Here is an 18,298-nt window from a genome sequence, read left to right on the forward strand (position 1 = left end):
TTTCCAATAAAACAGACAACAACAACCTTGAGACAATTCAGACATAGACTGTGCAATATCAGCAGTGTTCTCAATATGTTGTAGCACGTATCTATGTTGTCACTCAGGACGAGTGAAGCAAAAATATCTGCCTCGTGTAAACAAGACATCACTGTGGAACAGAGAATGGGGCGACGATGAGTGTGAGGTGAGGGGGTTCAAATTTCTAGCTCCTCTGCATGCAAAGGAGCACCACAGAGCATGTAGACGATATGAGAGACGATGGCTGCCGATGGAGGAATGCTTTGAGAATTTGCTCAGAGATCCTATCATTTTCACAGTTTTCCCCCATGCAATAGGTTGAGCAGAAGTGCAGCACAAGCAAGACCGTATTCATATTTTAATAATCAAGTCTGTATTCTGTGATACAATAATAAATCTGTGTCACATGTTAATTTAATAAAACCTCCTTAATGTGCAATTAATCAATGTGTTCCCTTTTACACAACCCATAGATGGTTTCATTAATATTATTGCAGAGCTGAGATAAGGGTGATTCCCAGTGATTATAATGAACAGTGCATTGGCAAAGTGACTGTTTGGAATCAGGCCAATGCCTCCATCAGCTCCGTAATTTGGGAAGATGATATTTGATATCAGCAGGGTGCACATTGCTCCCTTTCCACTTCCACTTCTTTCAGACTTGTTTCAAGTGCACTTGTTCCTGTTGCTCATGTAAAGTTGCTAAAATTAAATTTGACAACAATGTCAAATTCATGCAGTGCATGTTAAATTGTCAATTCCCTTTTTTTTTTTATTATCATACAGTTTTTTATAGAATGCGTGTCGGTTAGGTCTAAACGTTTTCACTTGAGATGAAGTTGGAGCATCTCTGCATAGTGTCCCGTAATGGACTTTCTACGTAAAAACATGCAGACATATTCATAAACTGACTTTGTTGCTTTAGCCCTCATACAGCTATTTCTCACAAAACTCTGACACTAGAGTCTGGTTAAAAAAAGTCCTCCGGCATAAACTACTGTAGGCATCCTTCTATCATCATTACATTTTTGTATATCCTAGTCCCTATTATTCATGTAATCACATATACTGTAAATGTGTACAATTTACCATGACCATGCACTGGTTCTGCGTGCCACTTCTCTCTAAGATTCTACTACTGTGTCTGTTTTGTGGATCCGTGGTTACATCATTCCTTCTAAGCTACAGAAACCTAGAAAACGTAGATGAAAAAAAGTCACTCTTCGATGTGGCCCCAGCGACCAGTGAAAGCGACTATCTGTGACTCAAAACATTCACAATGGGACAACACGTTTTGTCATTTCTGGCACGCTCTAATATGACTTCCCGGGCACAGGGGCTAAAACTTGGCCCTTCGCCAGAGGGGCAGCCATCTTACTCTGCCTTGGTTGCCTTGCTGACAGAGGAGGAGCCCTTGAGGTAGGAACTGTAGAAGAAGTACGCAAAGAGGACCAGGTAGCTGAGATACATGAGGATTCCCCAGGCGATGTTGTCGACATTGGATCGGCAGCGCACCTCGTCCATCCAGTTGTGCACCAGGACCAGCACGGCCAGGCCCATCACCATCTGCATGATCTGCGTCGCCGTGATCAGCATGGCACAGGGCCGCGGCACCCGCATGCCGGCCGCCCGCGCCGTGTAGTACGTGTACATGAAGGAGTGCACCACATAGTTCATGGTCATGAACCAACCGCCTCCCGCCACCTGGTCCTTGTAGGAGTACCAGGAGTAGAGCAGCACGGTGATGTGGTGGTACCAGTGGAGGAAGATGAGGCGCTGCTTGCGGAGCACAATGAAGGCTGTGTCGCCTGTGGGAGAGCAGGTGAGAGTTATACTTTAGAGTTTTACTTTGTTGTGTACCTAATGGCATCGCGTGCACTGAAAATAGCCAATCTACAAGTTCACAAACTTAATTCTATCAGCTTGTACGGTAGAGCAGATATTTTCGGTGAGCAACGAAAAGTCAGGACTTATGGTGAGAAACACACACACACTGCGGATTATTGAAGTTATGGTAACCCCACAACCTTCTGAACCCAAACCCCCATACAGTGGCGTTACCCCAATACGACTTGACTCTGACCCTAGATTGATATGACTTATTTGCACAAATCAGGCAGTTGCAGTAATACAGTGAAATGTGATTCACTAGTTACTGTATAAGTATCTCAGCACATTGGGCCTGTAGCGATATACCAGTCACAGCAAAATGAGCAAATGTCCTTTCTGTCTGTAGCTGAGGAGGTGTTCTCTATATCAACGCACAGTGGACACTAATGGAATTTTTTCGCCATCTCAGCATCCACCTCCATTTACCAGGAGCAATGCCATCTTCCTCTGACAGAGAACATGCAGTGATTGGATTACAGCACAGACAGGGAGATGACATCAGGATGCGGGGAAGGTAATAGGCCTTTCCCTGATCGATGCAAATGCAGTACGACATTTAAGGGCTCCAGGACACAAGCATTAACGGGAAACCGACTTGGTCACTCAAGGTTACTTTGTATGCTTAGCCTTTGACTCAGAATGATGTACATGGCTAGTATCACTCTGATGGGACTACCCAATCAGGTTATATCCTAAACTTAATTTATCCCCTACTCAACCTCCCATTCAGATCCCATTTCATACAATGGTTAAACAGTTAAAACCAACAATCTGTCGATAGCAAAAGTAGTTTTGCATTTCATACCATGACCACACACGTCATCATCTCTCCAGTTTTCTCCTGTATTTGTTTCCAAAAACAGATATAGACCACCAAAGTCTGACGTCAATATCGCTAGACGCTATACCACGGGTTCTTGGGAATCTTAGATCGTCTCGTATAAGAACTGTGTTTGAAAAATAAACAAATCATCCCAGCAGTTTCACTCATATGGATATGAAGAATCAACTGACTGCGAGAAAACGCTAATGTTACTGCTGCAGAATTAGTTACATTTTTGCTAGAAACTGACTGTCGTAAACGATACAGAGACACCTCCCCGACAATAATGCTGAGACAGTTTGTTTATTTTTGGACCACAGTTTTTATATGAGACGATTTTAAGATGACCCAACCACAGGTTCTTGGGAATCTTAGATCGCCTCGTATAAGAACTGTGTTTGAAAAATAAACAAATCATCCCAGCAGTTTCACTCATATGGATATGAAGAATCAACTGACTGCGAGAAAACGCTAATGTTACTGCTGCAGAATTAGTTAAATCTTTTGCTAGAAACTGACAGAGACACCTCCGCGACAATAATGCTGAGACAGTTTGTTTATTTTTGGACCACAGTTTTTATATGAGACGATTTTAAGATGACCCCATGTTATTCTCCAAGGAGAAAAACGTCCGCGAACCAGGGGATGAGCGAGTGACATCAGGACTTCGGCACTCTATTCTAGACGAGCTTGTGGAACGTTTGATTCAAATTTGATAACAGATTACCATGACGGCACTGATGTCTGTCACATGGCGAGGGATGACAAGGGAATTAAAGCCTTACCCAGTTCGGGGGCCTTGCTGAGAACGAAGGCGTAGGCCCAGAACTTGCTGACGGGGGCGCTGTAGAAGCTGTTGTCACACACCGACTGCCTGAAGCCGCTGGTAGTGAGGACATGGAACATGTACCCCCCCGTCCTGAGCGCTCCGATGATACTGCAGGAAGAAGGTCCACACACAACCGTTGATTATAGCACGCATTATGTAATACAGTGGTTCCCAAACCTTATACATTCCCCCGGGACCCAACTTAGTGAAAATAGCTCACAACAACGCGTCGCTTCATTTGGTATTAATAATTCATGAAAACTTGAGAGTTTTGAAGAATGTTTTTTTCAAAATGTTTTTGAAATCATAATAATGAAAAACAAAATGTAGAAAACAAAAAATGTAAGGACCCCCAACAAATAATCAATATTTGCCAATTGATTGATAACTTTCAACTATATACTGATGGTCATCTCACAACATGTGATCAATCAGAGGACACTGTAAGCAGTTAAGGCATCATACAGGAGTTAATAGAATCCCTATAGGGATTTTTAAACACTTGGGAATGTTGTTGGTTAACTGCTTTTAACCGTAGCATGACGTCACATTTATCAAGGACAAAATCAGCATGCCTGGCATTGCTTTATTGGTTTATTACACTGTCAGTGTGTTCAGTCAGTGTTTCGGTACTCGGCATTGTCTGACATCACACACAACAGAAACTATTCTCTGACAACAGTGATTTGTGTTGATGTTGGCGGTCTCCATGGGTGTGTGTCTCCTGCATTCAAGTATGTCCGTTGCTGTTTCGATGTAGGTAATGGGTATGTTTATAACTGTGTCCTTTGTTCCACAACGTGTCTGAGCTGAGCTGTCTGTTTTGTTTTTTGTTTGTTTGTTTTTTCCTGTCTTGTCTTTGTCATAAAATGGAAAATTCAATAAAAATATTATTGAAAAAAAAAGTATGCCAGTTGCGCAACATACAAAATCAGTGATGCATTTGGTGAGTCCAAGTCCAGTTGGCTCAGAAGTTATACTATATAGTACTAAGATTGTTGTACAGCTGTACAACTATGGCTGTATTATTGCGTTATCTTACAGTATTAGATAGTGGCAGCAATGATACTGCACCAAACTAGGAGGGCATCCCGGAGTCATTATCCTGCCCAGTGCCCAGACTAGAGTGCAGTCAGTTCAGGGGATGAGGGTCATTCCCACTGGCACCTTTGTGGATTTAGGATTAGAGATCCACAGCACTACTAATGATGTGCTGTACCTCTGTACAAACACAGCGGAACTAGTACTGAATAATGTATTTACCATGTGTCAAATAGTGGATTAAATTAGTAATAGTAGAGTAATTTATAGTGCACTGCTTTGTGAGATAGCTGCTTGATGTTTTTAGTAGCAGAGAAGACAAAACTAATATGTATATCGTTTTCGTAGCAGAGCAGGGCACATAAATCATTAGCCACATATCAGACTCACTTTTAGTTTAGTTGCTGTAATTATTAAGGGACAGTCTGGGACTGGTAATTAGATTTCAAGGGGAAAGACGTTTAAATTGGCTACATTACCAGGGCACTGCTCTATTAATCTCAGCTACTGTAATGGTGTGTAAATAAATTGTCTGATTCTAAAGGGCTGAAGTAAAGTGCAGCTTTAGGGATTGGTTGAAACACAGCAATGCAAATTATGTGTAATGCAATAACAAGTTGAATATATCAGCCTTTTAAAAGTGCATAGCCTACTGCGTAATCATCAGGACATTATGATTCTGTAGCGATCGGACACAGTCAAATCTAGAGTGTTAAAATAACACTTCCAAATATTACTGTGATTTTACTCTGGTTTGGCTCCTGTGTGTTGTGGAGCTACACATTACAGACATATTGTTTTTAGTTTTTGTTTGACTATATTGCCATGCAAAATAAATCTAACTACTAACTACGCATTTGAGAGAAAGATAAGATGCTAATGCTTATATGCTTATATATATATATATATATATATATATATTTTTTTTTTTATTAACTGTGAAACACAAAAATGTATGCCTCTTATACAAAAGCGGTCTACAATAGAGGTCTTCACAGGTCTGCCTTGTTTAAAATATATATGTTTTTCTTTATTTCCTATACATTTTATATTTTTCATTTTGTGATTGTGATTCATGTGATTTTGTGAAAATGTGATTCATTTTGGAGTTGGTATCATCATATTATAATTAACATTATTGAGGACCAATTATATGAAGATAGGTTGAAAATGTGAGAAGTCACACTTTAAATGTTTTAATGGCTCCATCAGTGTGATATGATAAAGGTCAATTCCTGTTAGAGAGAAAGAACTGTACAAACAGTACAAATATATATACAGACCTTTGCCCTGCTGGACAACTGGCCACACAAATGAAACAAAGGGACTTTGCCCAGTCTAGACTCTAATACTTTATCATGTAGTACTAAATCTAGACTGTAAAAGACACATTTTGTTTGGAGCTGCAGCCACACAATGGAGTTGGAACAACAGATGTTCAGGAGGCGGAGGAACACACCTTGATCCTGCCCTTCACGCCACTCTCCGCCCTCCGCGCCAATCTACCTGACCCTATTTATACCCGCCCAATACCACCCAGAATCCTCCATCCATCCTTCCAAATATTACTGTGATTTTACTCTGGTTTGGCTCCTGTGTGTTGTGGAGCTACACATTACAGCCATATTGTTTTTAGTTTTTGTTTGACTATATTGCCATGCAAAATAAATCTAACTACTAACTACGCATTTGAGAGAAAGATAATATGCTAATGCTTATATGCTTATGTATATATATATATATATATATATATATATATATATATATATATATATATATATATATATATATATATTTATTTATTTTTTATTAACTCTGAAACACAAAAATGTATGCCTCTTATACAAAAGCGGTCTACAATAGAGGTCTTCACAGGTCTACAATGACAGACCCTAATGGAGGACCCAGGAAATGTGTTCCGAGATCCGATTGGCACAGAGATATTGTCCATGTCTGAGAGGAGAAAAACCAGATAAATCTGGGACCCGAGACGGGTGAGATATTGTATCGATCCGACAGACCTTTACAAGATATCGTTCTACCAGTAGATTACACTGATGGCCTAGGATACTCTATGGACCCTGTCGTGAAAAGGACCTGTACCTTGCTAAAACAAAGGTGCATATAACACTACACTACATTACACTTCAATGTGCACCTTTCCTCCCCTGTGACGCAACTCAGCGGCATCGATGATGTCACTGGTGGGCGGCTTTGTGAACTGTCCACAGCCCTCCTCTGAAACACAGAAACTACTGGGTCAATATTCAGATAAAGGTCAGTCGACATAATCATAATTCATAACACCATGATGGTGTTATGAATTATGATTATGGGACTAACCTTTATCTAAATATTGACCCAGTAGTACATGTGTTGAATCACTCTCCTCTGCGTAAACACACCGGATAGTCAGATACACTTGACACCATGACAATCAGCTACTTTCTGTTTTGTTCTTGTCTCTGTCTCATCTTCTGGTCACGTCATGTATCCAATAGGGTGTGTGCGTGCTAAAGCAGCTAACTCCACAACCTCTCATGCAAGTAATTGACAATATATAAAGTCACAATACCAACTTTGATGAGGCACTGGCAGTATTGCCTTGTTTAAAAATATATATGTTTTTCTTTATTTCCTATACATTTTATATTTTTCATTTTGTGATTGTGATTCATGTGATTTTGTGAAAATGTGATTCATTTTGGAGTTGGTATCATCATATTATAATTAACATTATTGAGGACCAATTATATGAAGATAGGTTGAAAATGTGAGAAGTCACACTTTAAATATTTTAATGGCTCCATCAGTGTGATATGATAAAGGTCAATTCCTGTTAGAGAGAAAGAACTGTACAAACAGTACAAATATACAGACCTTTGCCCTGCTGGACAACTGGCCACACAAATGAAACAAAGGGACTTTGCCCAGTCTAGACTCTAATACTTTATCATGTAGTACTAAATCTAGACTGTAAAAGACACATTTTGTTTGGAGCTGCAGCCACACAATGGAGTTGGAACAACAGATGTTCAGGAGGCGGAGGAACACACCTTGATCCTGCCCTTCACGCCACTCTCCGCCCTCCGCGCCAATCTACCTGACCCTATTTATACCCGCCCAATACCACCCAGAATCCTCCATGCTTCACCCGCCTCGCCGCGCCACACACAAGCCACTTTCCTACAGGCTTCTTGCATCCCATTGCACATCTAAACTCACCTGAAGATGGCCAGGCTGAAGGACCACAGCACCAGGGGTCGACGCAGGTTCAGCTTGGGCCTCTCCCTCATGAAGTGCTGCCCCCCAAATACGAAGGCTGCATACAGGCCACAGAAGATGAAGGATGTGGTCCTGTGGAGGTGATGACAACACATTTTTACTGGACTATAATTAATTCTGCTGATGCAATAGTATAGAACACCAAAGACTGATGTCAATATCGCTAGAGGGCACTAAGTCCACGGGTTTGTGTATTTTTGTATTTGTATCATAATCCCCATAGGGGGATCTTAGATTGCCTCATATAAGAACTGATAAACAAATCATCCCGGCGATTTCACTTTCACTCATATGGATATGAAGAATCAACTGACTGCAAGAAAACGCTAATGATACTGCTGCTGAATTAGTTACATTTTTGCTGGAAACAGACTGTATCAAATATGAGTGACTGACTGTCGTAAACGATACGGAGACACCTCTCCGACGATGTCGCAGAGGCAGTTTGTTTATTCAATGAAATAAATTATTTATTTTTTATATTTGCTGCTGATAAGTGAAAACCTGTGCACCCCTGCAAATAAAACACAATCCAAAAAAGAATAACCTCCCTGAGCCACCATGTCACAATACAGATGTGATGCTGTTACATAAGAACATTACACACAGATTATCGGCAGCTGGGCGTGGACTTTGGACTACACCGCTTCAATCAAACAAACTACTAACAAACTATAAATTGGACTTCAGAAACACGTGTCTGGTCTGAGTTCTAATGTGCACTATGGACTTTGCTGTATACGAATAGCCAAAATAGCTGAACTACAAGCTCATATGTTGCTACACATTGTAAATTTGCAGATGCAAAGAGCTTGTATGTCACAAACAAGATCTTTGTTATAGCTTACAATGAACAGGTATAGTTTCATAATCATAACTATACTTTAAATCAGGGGTTCCCAAACTGTGGTGCATGCACCCTGTGGTGTGCGAGCGCCCTCTAGGGCAGGGGTTCTCAACCCGTGGGTCGCGACCCCCCCCCAAGGGGTCGCCAAATTATTTTGGGGGGTCCCCAAATTATTATTAAAAAAAAAAAAAAACATATTTTTGCAACTGAATGGCTGGGAAAATGGAAATGAAGAGTTTACACAGTACATGCATAAACCTCCCTAATGATTCCCTCTGGTTTCAGTATTCATGTGATATATTTTCTTTATTATTAAGGTTATTTTTGCAGTCAGTTTGTATTGGGGGTGGGGAGGGGGGGTCGGGTGGGGCGGGGGTCACGAGACATGGCCAAAGCATTTCCGGGGGTCCCCAGGTAAAAACGTTGAGAACCCCTGCTCTAGGGGGTGCGTCACATGAAAAGGCTAATGGTGGTGCTATGGTGTTATTTTAAATATATGAACATATATGCCAATATATGGCAAGTATACACTGTATATGCTGCATATAGTGCATATATGTGGATATGAAATATGATATATATATATCTCGTATGATAAACATATATGTTGCATGTAAAAATATGTTCATATATTTAACTTTCCATCTAGGGGGGTGCGTCAGCTAGGTCAGGAGGTAACAGGGCATGCACAGCCCCAAAAAGTAGCACTATAAACTAAGGTCCTGTAACTGTTAATAAACATGTATTAACTGTTAATAAGTTCCGCTGCTTTAAATGATTCATGAAAAAACTGTTTTAATGATTTATACCCAATACATAATAATGGGTTTCAGGGAGTTGTGGGTATGTGCAATGAAAGCGTTGTGGGTTGTGGGTATGTGCAATGAAAGGGTTAGGGCCTAACCCTTTCATTGCACATACCCACAACTCCCTGAAACTCATTATTTTGTATTACTGAATGGATTATCCTGATTACACCATTTGAAATTACCTAAAACCTCTAGTGACCCCTATTAGTTAAACGTTCAGGTCATGTCTGATTCTGATGGGCCCCAATTTTAATTAGTGGGGGGATTAGCAGAGATTAGTAGTTGACAGTAACCAATCCAAGGCTACGGTGATGAGGCAATTAGTCCAATACTAGTTTTAAAAATCACACCTGTGTGAAGTGAGGTACGCTCTTATCATCGTATATCATCATGACGTAAAATAGACACTATGACGTAAAAGTCTCCATTCACTGTATATCGGAATTCAATGTTTGTTTAAGACAAAGTTTTTGGACGTTAACTAAAAGCTGGCTTGGAGTCCCTTTGTAGAGTTGGTCGAAGACTTTCCCTTTCATTAAACTGTTCCGACTAGAGTACTGTTGTCTGAAAATGGAGATGTCCCTGTCTTAACCCATTTTGACCTGTAACTGTCCCACTGCTTTGTTCCACCACTTTTGTTTTGGTTTTTTGAGGGGGGAGGAGGTTATATATGTGTGTATGTTTTGTATGGTATTTCGTATACATGTGTACATGTCACATGAAAAACTGTAAAATAAAGTTTATAAAAATGAAAAAAGATGCTGTGATCGGGCTGCAACAGCAACTAAAGAATGTCTGAAAAGATCAACAAAAGCATACAGGTAAAAAGCACAGAATAGTACAGTAAACATGCATGTCCATTGTGCAAGCACGTACAATACGTGTTTGTGTGCATGTCTGTGCAAGAGTGCAAGTGAGGATATGTGCGTGGGCGCCATGCCATTACTGCAACATGCTTTGTTCTTCAATGCTTTCTTATTTAAACAAAGTATTTCCAATTTATTATCAAATAGTATTATTTAAAAAAGTGCGTGAGCAGCATGTGTGTCTGCATGTCACCGGCCTGCTGCGTGGCGTGCGTGTCCACAGGAGGTTCAGGACATGGCCAGACACAGATGACTATAATCCAGACTGGCAGAATACATACTGTACAGTATTAGGCTGAAGAGATGTTTCTGCTTGACCCACTTTAGGCTACATATGGGATTTTGATGGGCGTCCCCACTGCCCAGTGCCCAGTACATCCCACTGATGAGATGGGAGAAACCCCTTCTCTAAGCCCTGGCGGGTACTCTCTCTATGGACACAGTAGTGAAGAACATTGCATTGTGGGCACATGCGCACACACACATGCAAGAAAGGTTCCAGTGGTGACAGTCTCTGTGGGCTAGTACTGTTTGTTAGTTTGTTATCTGATTTTGAGTGCGTGTGCATGTGTGTGTGTGCATGTGCATGTGTGTGTGTGTGTATGTGTGTGTGTGTGTGTGTGTGTGTTGGGGGAAGGGGAAGGAGGATAGAAAGACAACAGCACAGTTCCTCATTTTGCTGTGCTGACTAGGGAGAGACCTGCTGGAAGGGTTGTGACTCGATTGAGTTGCTCCTGTGTTTGTGTGTGTGTGTGTGTGTGTGCGTGCGTGCGTGTGTGCGTGCGTGCGTCGTGCATGTTTGTAAAAGTGCAATTTAACCATAGTGTCCCTGTTAAGGTGGCCGATTAAGAGTATGACACGCAAACTCCCCTGCTCATCATCTCTATACTCTAGTCTCTAGAGAGGAATAAGGCTCCTTTGGGGGGGGGGAACTGTAAATGCTGTTTCAAAGCAAACTGTGCAGTCTACAGTGTAGTGCTTTGTTTAATCAGCAGAAGACGTGCTGTGGTGAACTAGGGCCCATTACTCACTACCTCGGAAGCACTCAGTATTAAATGCAAGCGAAGCATTAGTGGTATTTTACGATTGTTGCTATATACTCTTGAGGTGTATAGATTTTCCCATACACAGTGGAACTCAATATTAAACCCGGTTCTGAGTAAGATGTGGTTTGGCTGGCTTTGCAAGGTCCAAGCTTTTGCTTCAGAGATGGAAACACAACACTGTTGCTGTGTTTCTGCACACCTGAAATTTAACTCTGCTGTGCAGTGTTAGATTTCTGTCCCTCATCGTCTCAGGAGCTTAACCCTAGCTGAGCTTCACTGCAAGAATGTAGTCTTACTAGGTTTCCTTGGAAATGTTTCCACGAGGGCAAGAATCACTCCCTCTGTTGCACACATTTCATTGGACAATGAGGAGAGCACTTTGAATTGAGACCTGATGGTGATGCAATGGTAGGTTACTATAGTATGGGATGGGGCATTGGGGCTATAGTGCTCCATTTCGGTGAACACTGCAAATTACATATTCATGCAAAACAGGTATGTTACATATAGGCCTCATCCCATATATATTTTAAAACCACTGCAAGAAAAATAATATCTACTTTTGCAAATTGCAAGTATTAAACGCGCAGAATTAGAATGATGTTTTCCTGCAGACCGAGTCTCGCCTATAATGTGAGCGGTCATATCGTGCATCCTCAAGGACGTTTGAAATAGGAGCGGGCGAAGTCACGTTTTCCTACTTTATTATAAATATGATTATGTCATGAACAGATTATATGGCCTGTTGCAAACAATAGACGTACAGGGCTACAGGTGACGTTACACAGACAGCGGCTGCAGCAGGCAGCTGATGCTTAACAAGTTGAAATGCAGCATCCCTCAGTGACAGGACATCATCATGGACCGGCTACCGTAGAGCCCGCGACCCGGCCTTTGGCTAGCTAGTGGAATTCGCCGGCTTGAGGCTTCTCGCCTCTGCATATAAAACAATGAGTTTTAGTCCCCCACCCACAGATGCGACTTACCAGTTCTCCTGCATCCATTCCAGAGCCCGCCTTTCGTCGAACCGTCGCTCGAAATCGTACTCTTCGAGCACGGAATTGAGATCCGTGTCGTTCATCATTTCCCCCCCGCCCCTTAACAAAATATCTGTTTTCTGTACGGCTAACTAATAATAGAGGCCTGGGTGTTTTCTGTACGATTTCCTTGCGGGAATAAAATGTGGGAAAAGCCGAGGATGGGAGCCCACAATGAAGCGGATTCTCAGTTCAGGACAGGTTCCAAAGGGAGGATGCGGCTCCAGGCACCACACACACTCTCTCTCTCTCTCTCTCTCTCTCTCTCACACACACACACACACACACACACACACACACAGCTGTCAGTCAGTCATACCGGGAGGGAGGAAGGAGGCCGAGCAGCACGTCGTCTATTCTCTCCCATGGTCTGAAGTTATAGGGGCAGAGGGGGTGGAGTTTGGTCCTGACGTCATCGCTGGGATCGCCTGACGGACAGACACTGACTGTGACTGTGGGCCAGGGCAGGGGGTGTCAAACTGACGGCCCGCGGCCCGTGCTCGCAGACGCCGACGCCTTGGCTTTGAGATTTTGACTTGATCTGCTATTCCAAGCAAGCAAGCATAACGAACTTTCGAACTAACTATATCTCTGTGGGAAAATATAGCCTGGGGCCACTATCTGTTATCAAATGATTAGAATCATGTGGATCACGTGCATGAATTGATTGATTGATTGATTGATTGATTGATTGATTGATTGATTGGTTGATTGGTTGATTGGTTGATTGATTGATTGAAATTTGTATTTCACAGTATGCAGAATGGCCTACATTTCATATGAAAGCACAAGTCAATACAAAAACTGAACTTGTGGACGAACCATATGATTAAGCATTTACATTTGTTTACAACAGCCTGGGTCCACCACCTGTTTCAATTCATCAGAACATTCAAAGACGTACAAATATACACTTCTATTAAAAAACAGCAAATCATTCGAAAGTAAAAAATCACACCCGTGTGAACTGAGTGGTGTAAGGTCTGTATGACGTAATGAAATCATGTCTGACGTAATGAAATCACACCCGGGTGAACATAGCAACCATGCTCATTTTTTCTGCACAAACAAAGCCAGTTGTAGGAATCACACCCGGGTGAACAGGGTGAACATAGCAACCATGCTCATTTTTTCTGCACAAAAAAGCCAGTTGTAGGAGTGGTTTACACCACTCAAAAAGGGAAAAATGTACAGTATGGTATGGGGAGAAAGGGGTGGGGGGGGGGGGGGAACTCAGCCTTATAATTTACATGGGTCAGTTTCGAATTGCAGCTGTCTGTATCGGTGCTCTTTGAGAACGGAATTAATTGAATCCCTTGTTTGAGCCGAATCTGGGTTGCACGTGGTTTGTTGAACTCCCTGAAGAGTGTGGACATCGTTGACATTATAATGGGTATCTTGGTGGTGTAGTGAATCTTGTAGACCAGACCCATTGCAAGATACTGTACTCTGTCGTCAACCCTAAGCCATTCCAGCCTATCAAAATGGGCAGGGGTGAAGTGGGTTCAAGGAGTGTGCAAGGTAGTAGCCTGACCAGTTTGTTTTTGGAAGTCTGGAGGCTGGAGCCTTGTTTTAAGGGCCTTTGAGGTGCTGTCGTACCACAAGATGCATGCATAGTCGAAGAAACCATGTACAAGGGCTCCTGTTAGGATCGTCAAGGTGTTTGTTTGTTTTACCAGTGAGGATATTCTGAACAAGAATCGTGTTCTTTGTCTGCCTTGCTGAGACTACTATTTGATCCAAAGAGAATGGATTCAGTTTTTTCCAGGTGCAGGTGCAGATTCTACCGAGTTCAGAGCTGAGGGCCTTTTCACCTGCAGTTTGTTCCTGTCTGAGACCAGCAGTGCAGAGTCATTGCGCAATAGTGCATTTGTTTAATCTGGCGTCAGCAAAATCATCCCAACGCAGCTCCTCCAAGGAAAACAAACAAATGAACAGAGCTGAACGTGAATGTTTCTTTTGCCTTTTTACCTCCATTATGATGAATTCCTGTTCTGTTCTTTGTCTATATAGAAGTGTCTATTTGTACGTCTCTAAATGTTTTTGATGAATTGAACATGGTGGACCCTATTGGAAACAAGTGTAATGCTTAATTGGGTCGTCCACTCACAGTTAACAGCCTTTGTATTGAGTTTGTGCTTGAAATGTACTGTAATTCTGCAAACTGTTAATAAATATTTCAATCAATCAATCAATCAATCAATCAATCAATGATCCTCATCTGTAAATTAGTCAGTGTGTGTATTGTAAAATTGCTCCACCAGCAGACTATAGCCTAATAGCCACTAGACTTTAGTATTGCCTCGTTTTCAGGTCACAGGTGGATAGTCCAGTATGAAGCAGCCGCATCATCAATAAAATAATTACACTCACCCCATGCACAGCATGCGTTCCTTATCTTTGTTAACAGTTTGCACATAGTAAGTTACATCACGGCACGCGTAATAATCTGAAATCCGTGCAAAAGGTTATGCTGAATGAGTTGGACTCATACCCTACAACACCTACAGCCTACATAGATAAGAGATGCACTGCAGCCTAACATCCAGGTCAAATGTGTACAGTGCAGGTGAGATGTGAACATATTCGGAAAACCTGTTGAATTTCCCATCATTTGGAAATTATTTTAAGATACTTTAAGATACAAATAACAAAATGTGTCACTTTTCAAGTTTTGTCTTTTACTCTAGGCCTATAATTTATTATAGCCTATCAAGTCTTATGGCCTATCTATAACTTAAGTATATAGGCCTATAGCCTATTAAGTCCCAAATAGGGCCTCCCCAGTCCCCTAGACCCTATTTGAGACTTGATACACTTACGGCTGCCATGAAATATATTTTAGGGCTAGCCTTATGGGCCTCTAAACCTTAGAGTCTAAAGTATACCTGTATGAATCAAAGTCAAATCCCAAGTCTCTTAAAAAAGTATTCTCACCCCACTTATTGCTATTCATTCCGAATACTTTCATATTCATACCGAATACTCTTATCAAGTCAGAATATCACACACCCAGTTACCGGTATTAATAATGAATGTTACTGTAATTGAGCCACGACTCAATTCAATTCATTTCAATTCAAAAGGATGTATTGGCATGAGAAAACATACAAAATGTATGTACAATTGAAAGTCAGAATCTCCAATAAATCTATTTCTATGTACCAAGATCACTCAATGTGCAGGAATAGTGGATAGGAATAGGAATAGTGCAAGAATATCAAACAATCAAACTTTATTTATATATCACATTTAAAACAACAGAAGCTGACCAAAGTGCTGTACAGGTTAAAACAAACAGAACATCAACAGCGCCCATCAGCACACAGACAAGTGAGGACATCATAAAACTGCAATTAAAAGCCAAGGAAAATAGGTGAGTTTTCAATAAGGATCTGAACACCTCAATGGACTAAGAATACACACAGTGTACAGTGTAGAGTCAACTCTACCCTTTCTGTGTCAAAGAATATAATGAATTAATCTCACAAAGTCATCAAAATGTGGGTGGGTTCGTTTTATATTCTATCAATTACAAAACCAAACCAAAATAAAAACTCTGAGTTTGACTACACACAAGTGATGGTATGTTGGAGACTATAGTGTGCTGCTGATCAGAAATGTTAACAGTGCCACCTTCTGGCAAAAGCTCAGAGGTACATGAAATTGGGAATGTTAAAAAAGAAAAAGAAGAGGAATTAATGAATTATTCATGAAAGTACTATTTTGACATTACTTGCTTTTTTCACCATATGGGAGGAAACAAAGATATTATACGTTATGATGACTAAGTGACTCTCTATAGCTCTCGCTCTGAGCTAGCGAGTTACTTATCTTTTAGTTCCCACAAGAAAAGGGCATATTTGGGAAATATGAAATAATAGATAGAGATAGAGAGATAGAGAATATGAAATACGAATGATGATTAATCATGATTCATTAAATTTTAAGATGTGATTAATCTGATTAAAATGTGTAATCGTTTGACAATATATATATTGATGTGGCTAATTTATACACTATAATGGTTGAGGGAATAGTAATGACAAAGAACTGTCTCAAGTGGTCTTTATTACACGTATACGTGGATGTTATTTGACAGATGTGCTCGTGGCAAGATCTTCAAGCAACATAACATGGGAAATCAGAACACAAGTATATATTGTCTCAGTTCAACCCACTTGAGAGAGAGAGAGGGAGAGAGAGAGAGAGAGAGAGAGAGAGAGAGAGAGAGAGAGAGAGAGAGAGAGAGAGAGGAGGGGGGACGGGAGGAGAGGAGGTATACAGATCAAGAGAGAGAGTAGAGAGAGTGAGACAGGCAAAGAGGTGAGGGGGAGAATGAAGAGAGAGGAAGAGGAATGCAGGGAGGACCCAACGCTATCTGTGAACGAAGACCTTGACAAGTTTCCCAGAGTCAGAGAGAAAACATTAATATAATTGCACAGAATAATGATCAAACTTTATATTAAAGGAATACTAAATCTTAGTGATTATAATTGGTTGAAGACATTGTAACCTCTGTGCCCAGAGTCACATTGTTTATATGTATTTTTTGTTTGCAATGTTCCATTTTGATGTACTTTATTATTTTCTACCAATCCGCTGGTCTATGAGATTTTGCTATTTATCCGCTGGACTTTATGCTACAAGAAACCAGTGAGATGCATGTGTTGCTATGGCAACAATCAGTGATTGAGAGACCCCGCCCACAGCTCACCTGGCTGATTGAGTGATGGGCAATCACAATGTTTGGGCCACCTGGAGAGTTTGACTCTGTCAGGCCAGTGTGGAGGAGAGCAGAGGGTGAGACAGACAGTCTACTGAGAAGCAAGAGGATTTATCCCAAGTTTTGTTATATTATTCATTCGGATCTTTTGGATTTCTACCACTGGAGAAGGAGAACTTTATTTCCATTTGTGGATTATTTCCCTGGAGTTTGGATTTCTATTAAGGATGGACTTTGCGGAACAGTGTAAAGGGTGGTAAGAGGAGACTTACCACTACACACAGCATTGACTGGTTTCCATTAGGATTTATTTTGGGACATCCGAGTTTAGTTTTTGGACAGTGCCAGGACACTAATTGATTTGCAGAAAACGTTTTTGTTTTATTTTGAACTGATTAAGTGAACATGTTATTTTTATATTTATTTGCTTTTGATTTATTAAATTGCTGAGTTTGTTTTTTGTGATTTTTTTTTTTCTAAACTGACCCACCACCTCCCTCATTTTGCTATAATTGGTTCTTCGATTGTGATTGTTGCAACCGTTATAACATGCACAGAACCAACACAAAGTAAGACAGGCCCTCGAATAGCCATTCTGGGGTCAACATGACTTAATCTCACCTGTGGGTGCTATATGATATGATATGATATGAAACAATGGAAATGACCTGACACACACACACACACACAGTATAAGACGGTATAGGAGAACAGCCATACTGTGCACAGACGGTATAGGAGAACAGCCATGCTGTGCACGGTGGCCCAGGTTAGAGGGTTTGGGGATAAAACAAGAGAGGCAAAGTTGAGATGGTTTAGTTTATTTGATCATCTTTCAGTTTCAAGTACAAATTATACAACAATAACTGGAAACTGTTACATGAAGGTGATCAAAGGGAAAGGCAGAAGCTGAAGGCTTATAAATGCCTATCATGCTTACAACAAAATAGTTTAGTACTGTTTATAGTACTCAATATAGTTATCAAGTTTACAATACATAAATCAAAGATGATAAATCAATCCTACACCTGACCCACACCTGTGTCACCATAGAGATCCATATAAGTTAGTGCTGCAG

General features: G+C 41.0%; 1 protein-coding gene across 1 annotated transcript; it reads right to left on the reverse strand.

Annotated features, from left to right (window-relative positions):
• Positions 1-1,293: 1,293 nt before the first annotated feature.
• On the reverse strand, positions 1,294-12,541 carry LOC306915893 (very long chain fatty acid elongase 6-like; the record flags this gene model as incomplete). Its single annotated transcript, XM_079493553.1, has 4 exons — positions 1,294-1,829; positions 3,520-3,671; positions 7,830-7,961; positions 12,444-12,541. 4 exons carry the CDS (start codon positions 12,539-12,541, stop codon positions 1,396-1,398), a joined length of 816 nt encoding a protein of 271 aa, XP_079349679.1. The 3' UTR covers positions 1,294-1,395.
• Between the last annotated feature and the right edge of the window lie 5,757 nt (positions 12,542-18,298).

The sequence above is a fragment of the Electrona antarctica genome (genome assembly GCF_951216825.1).
Source record: "Electrona antarctica genome assembly, chromosome: 22".
Taxonomy (NCBI): domain Eukaryota; kingdom Metazoa; phylum Chordata; class Actinopteri; order Myctophiformes; family Myctophidae; genus Electrona; species Electrona antarctica.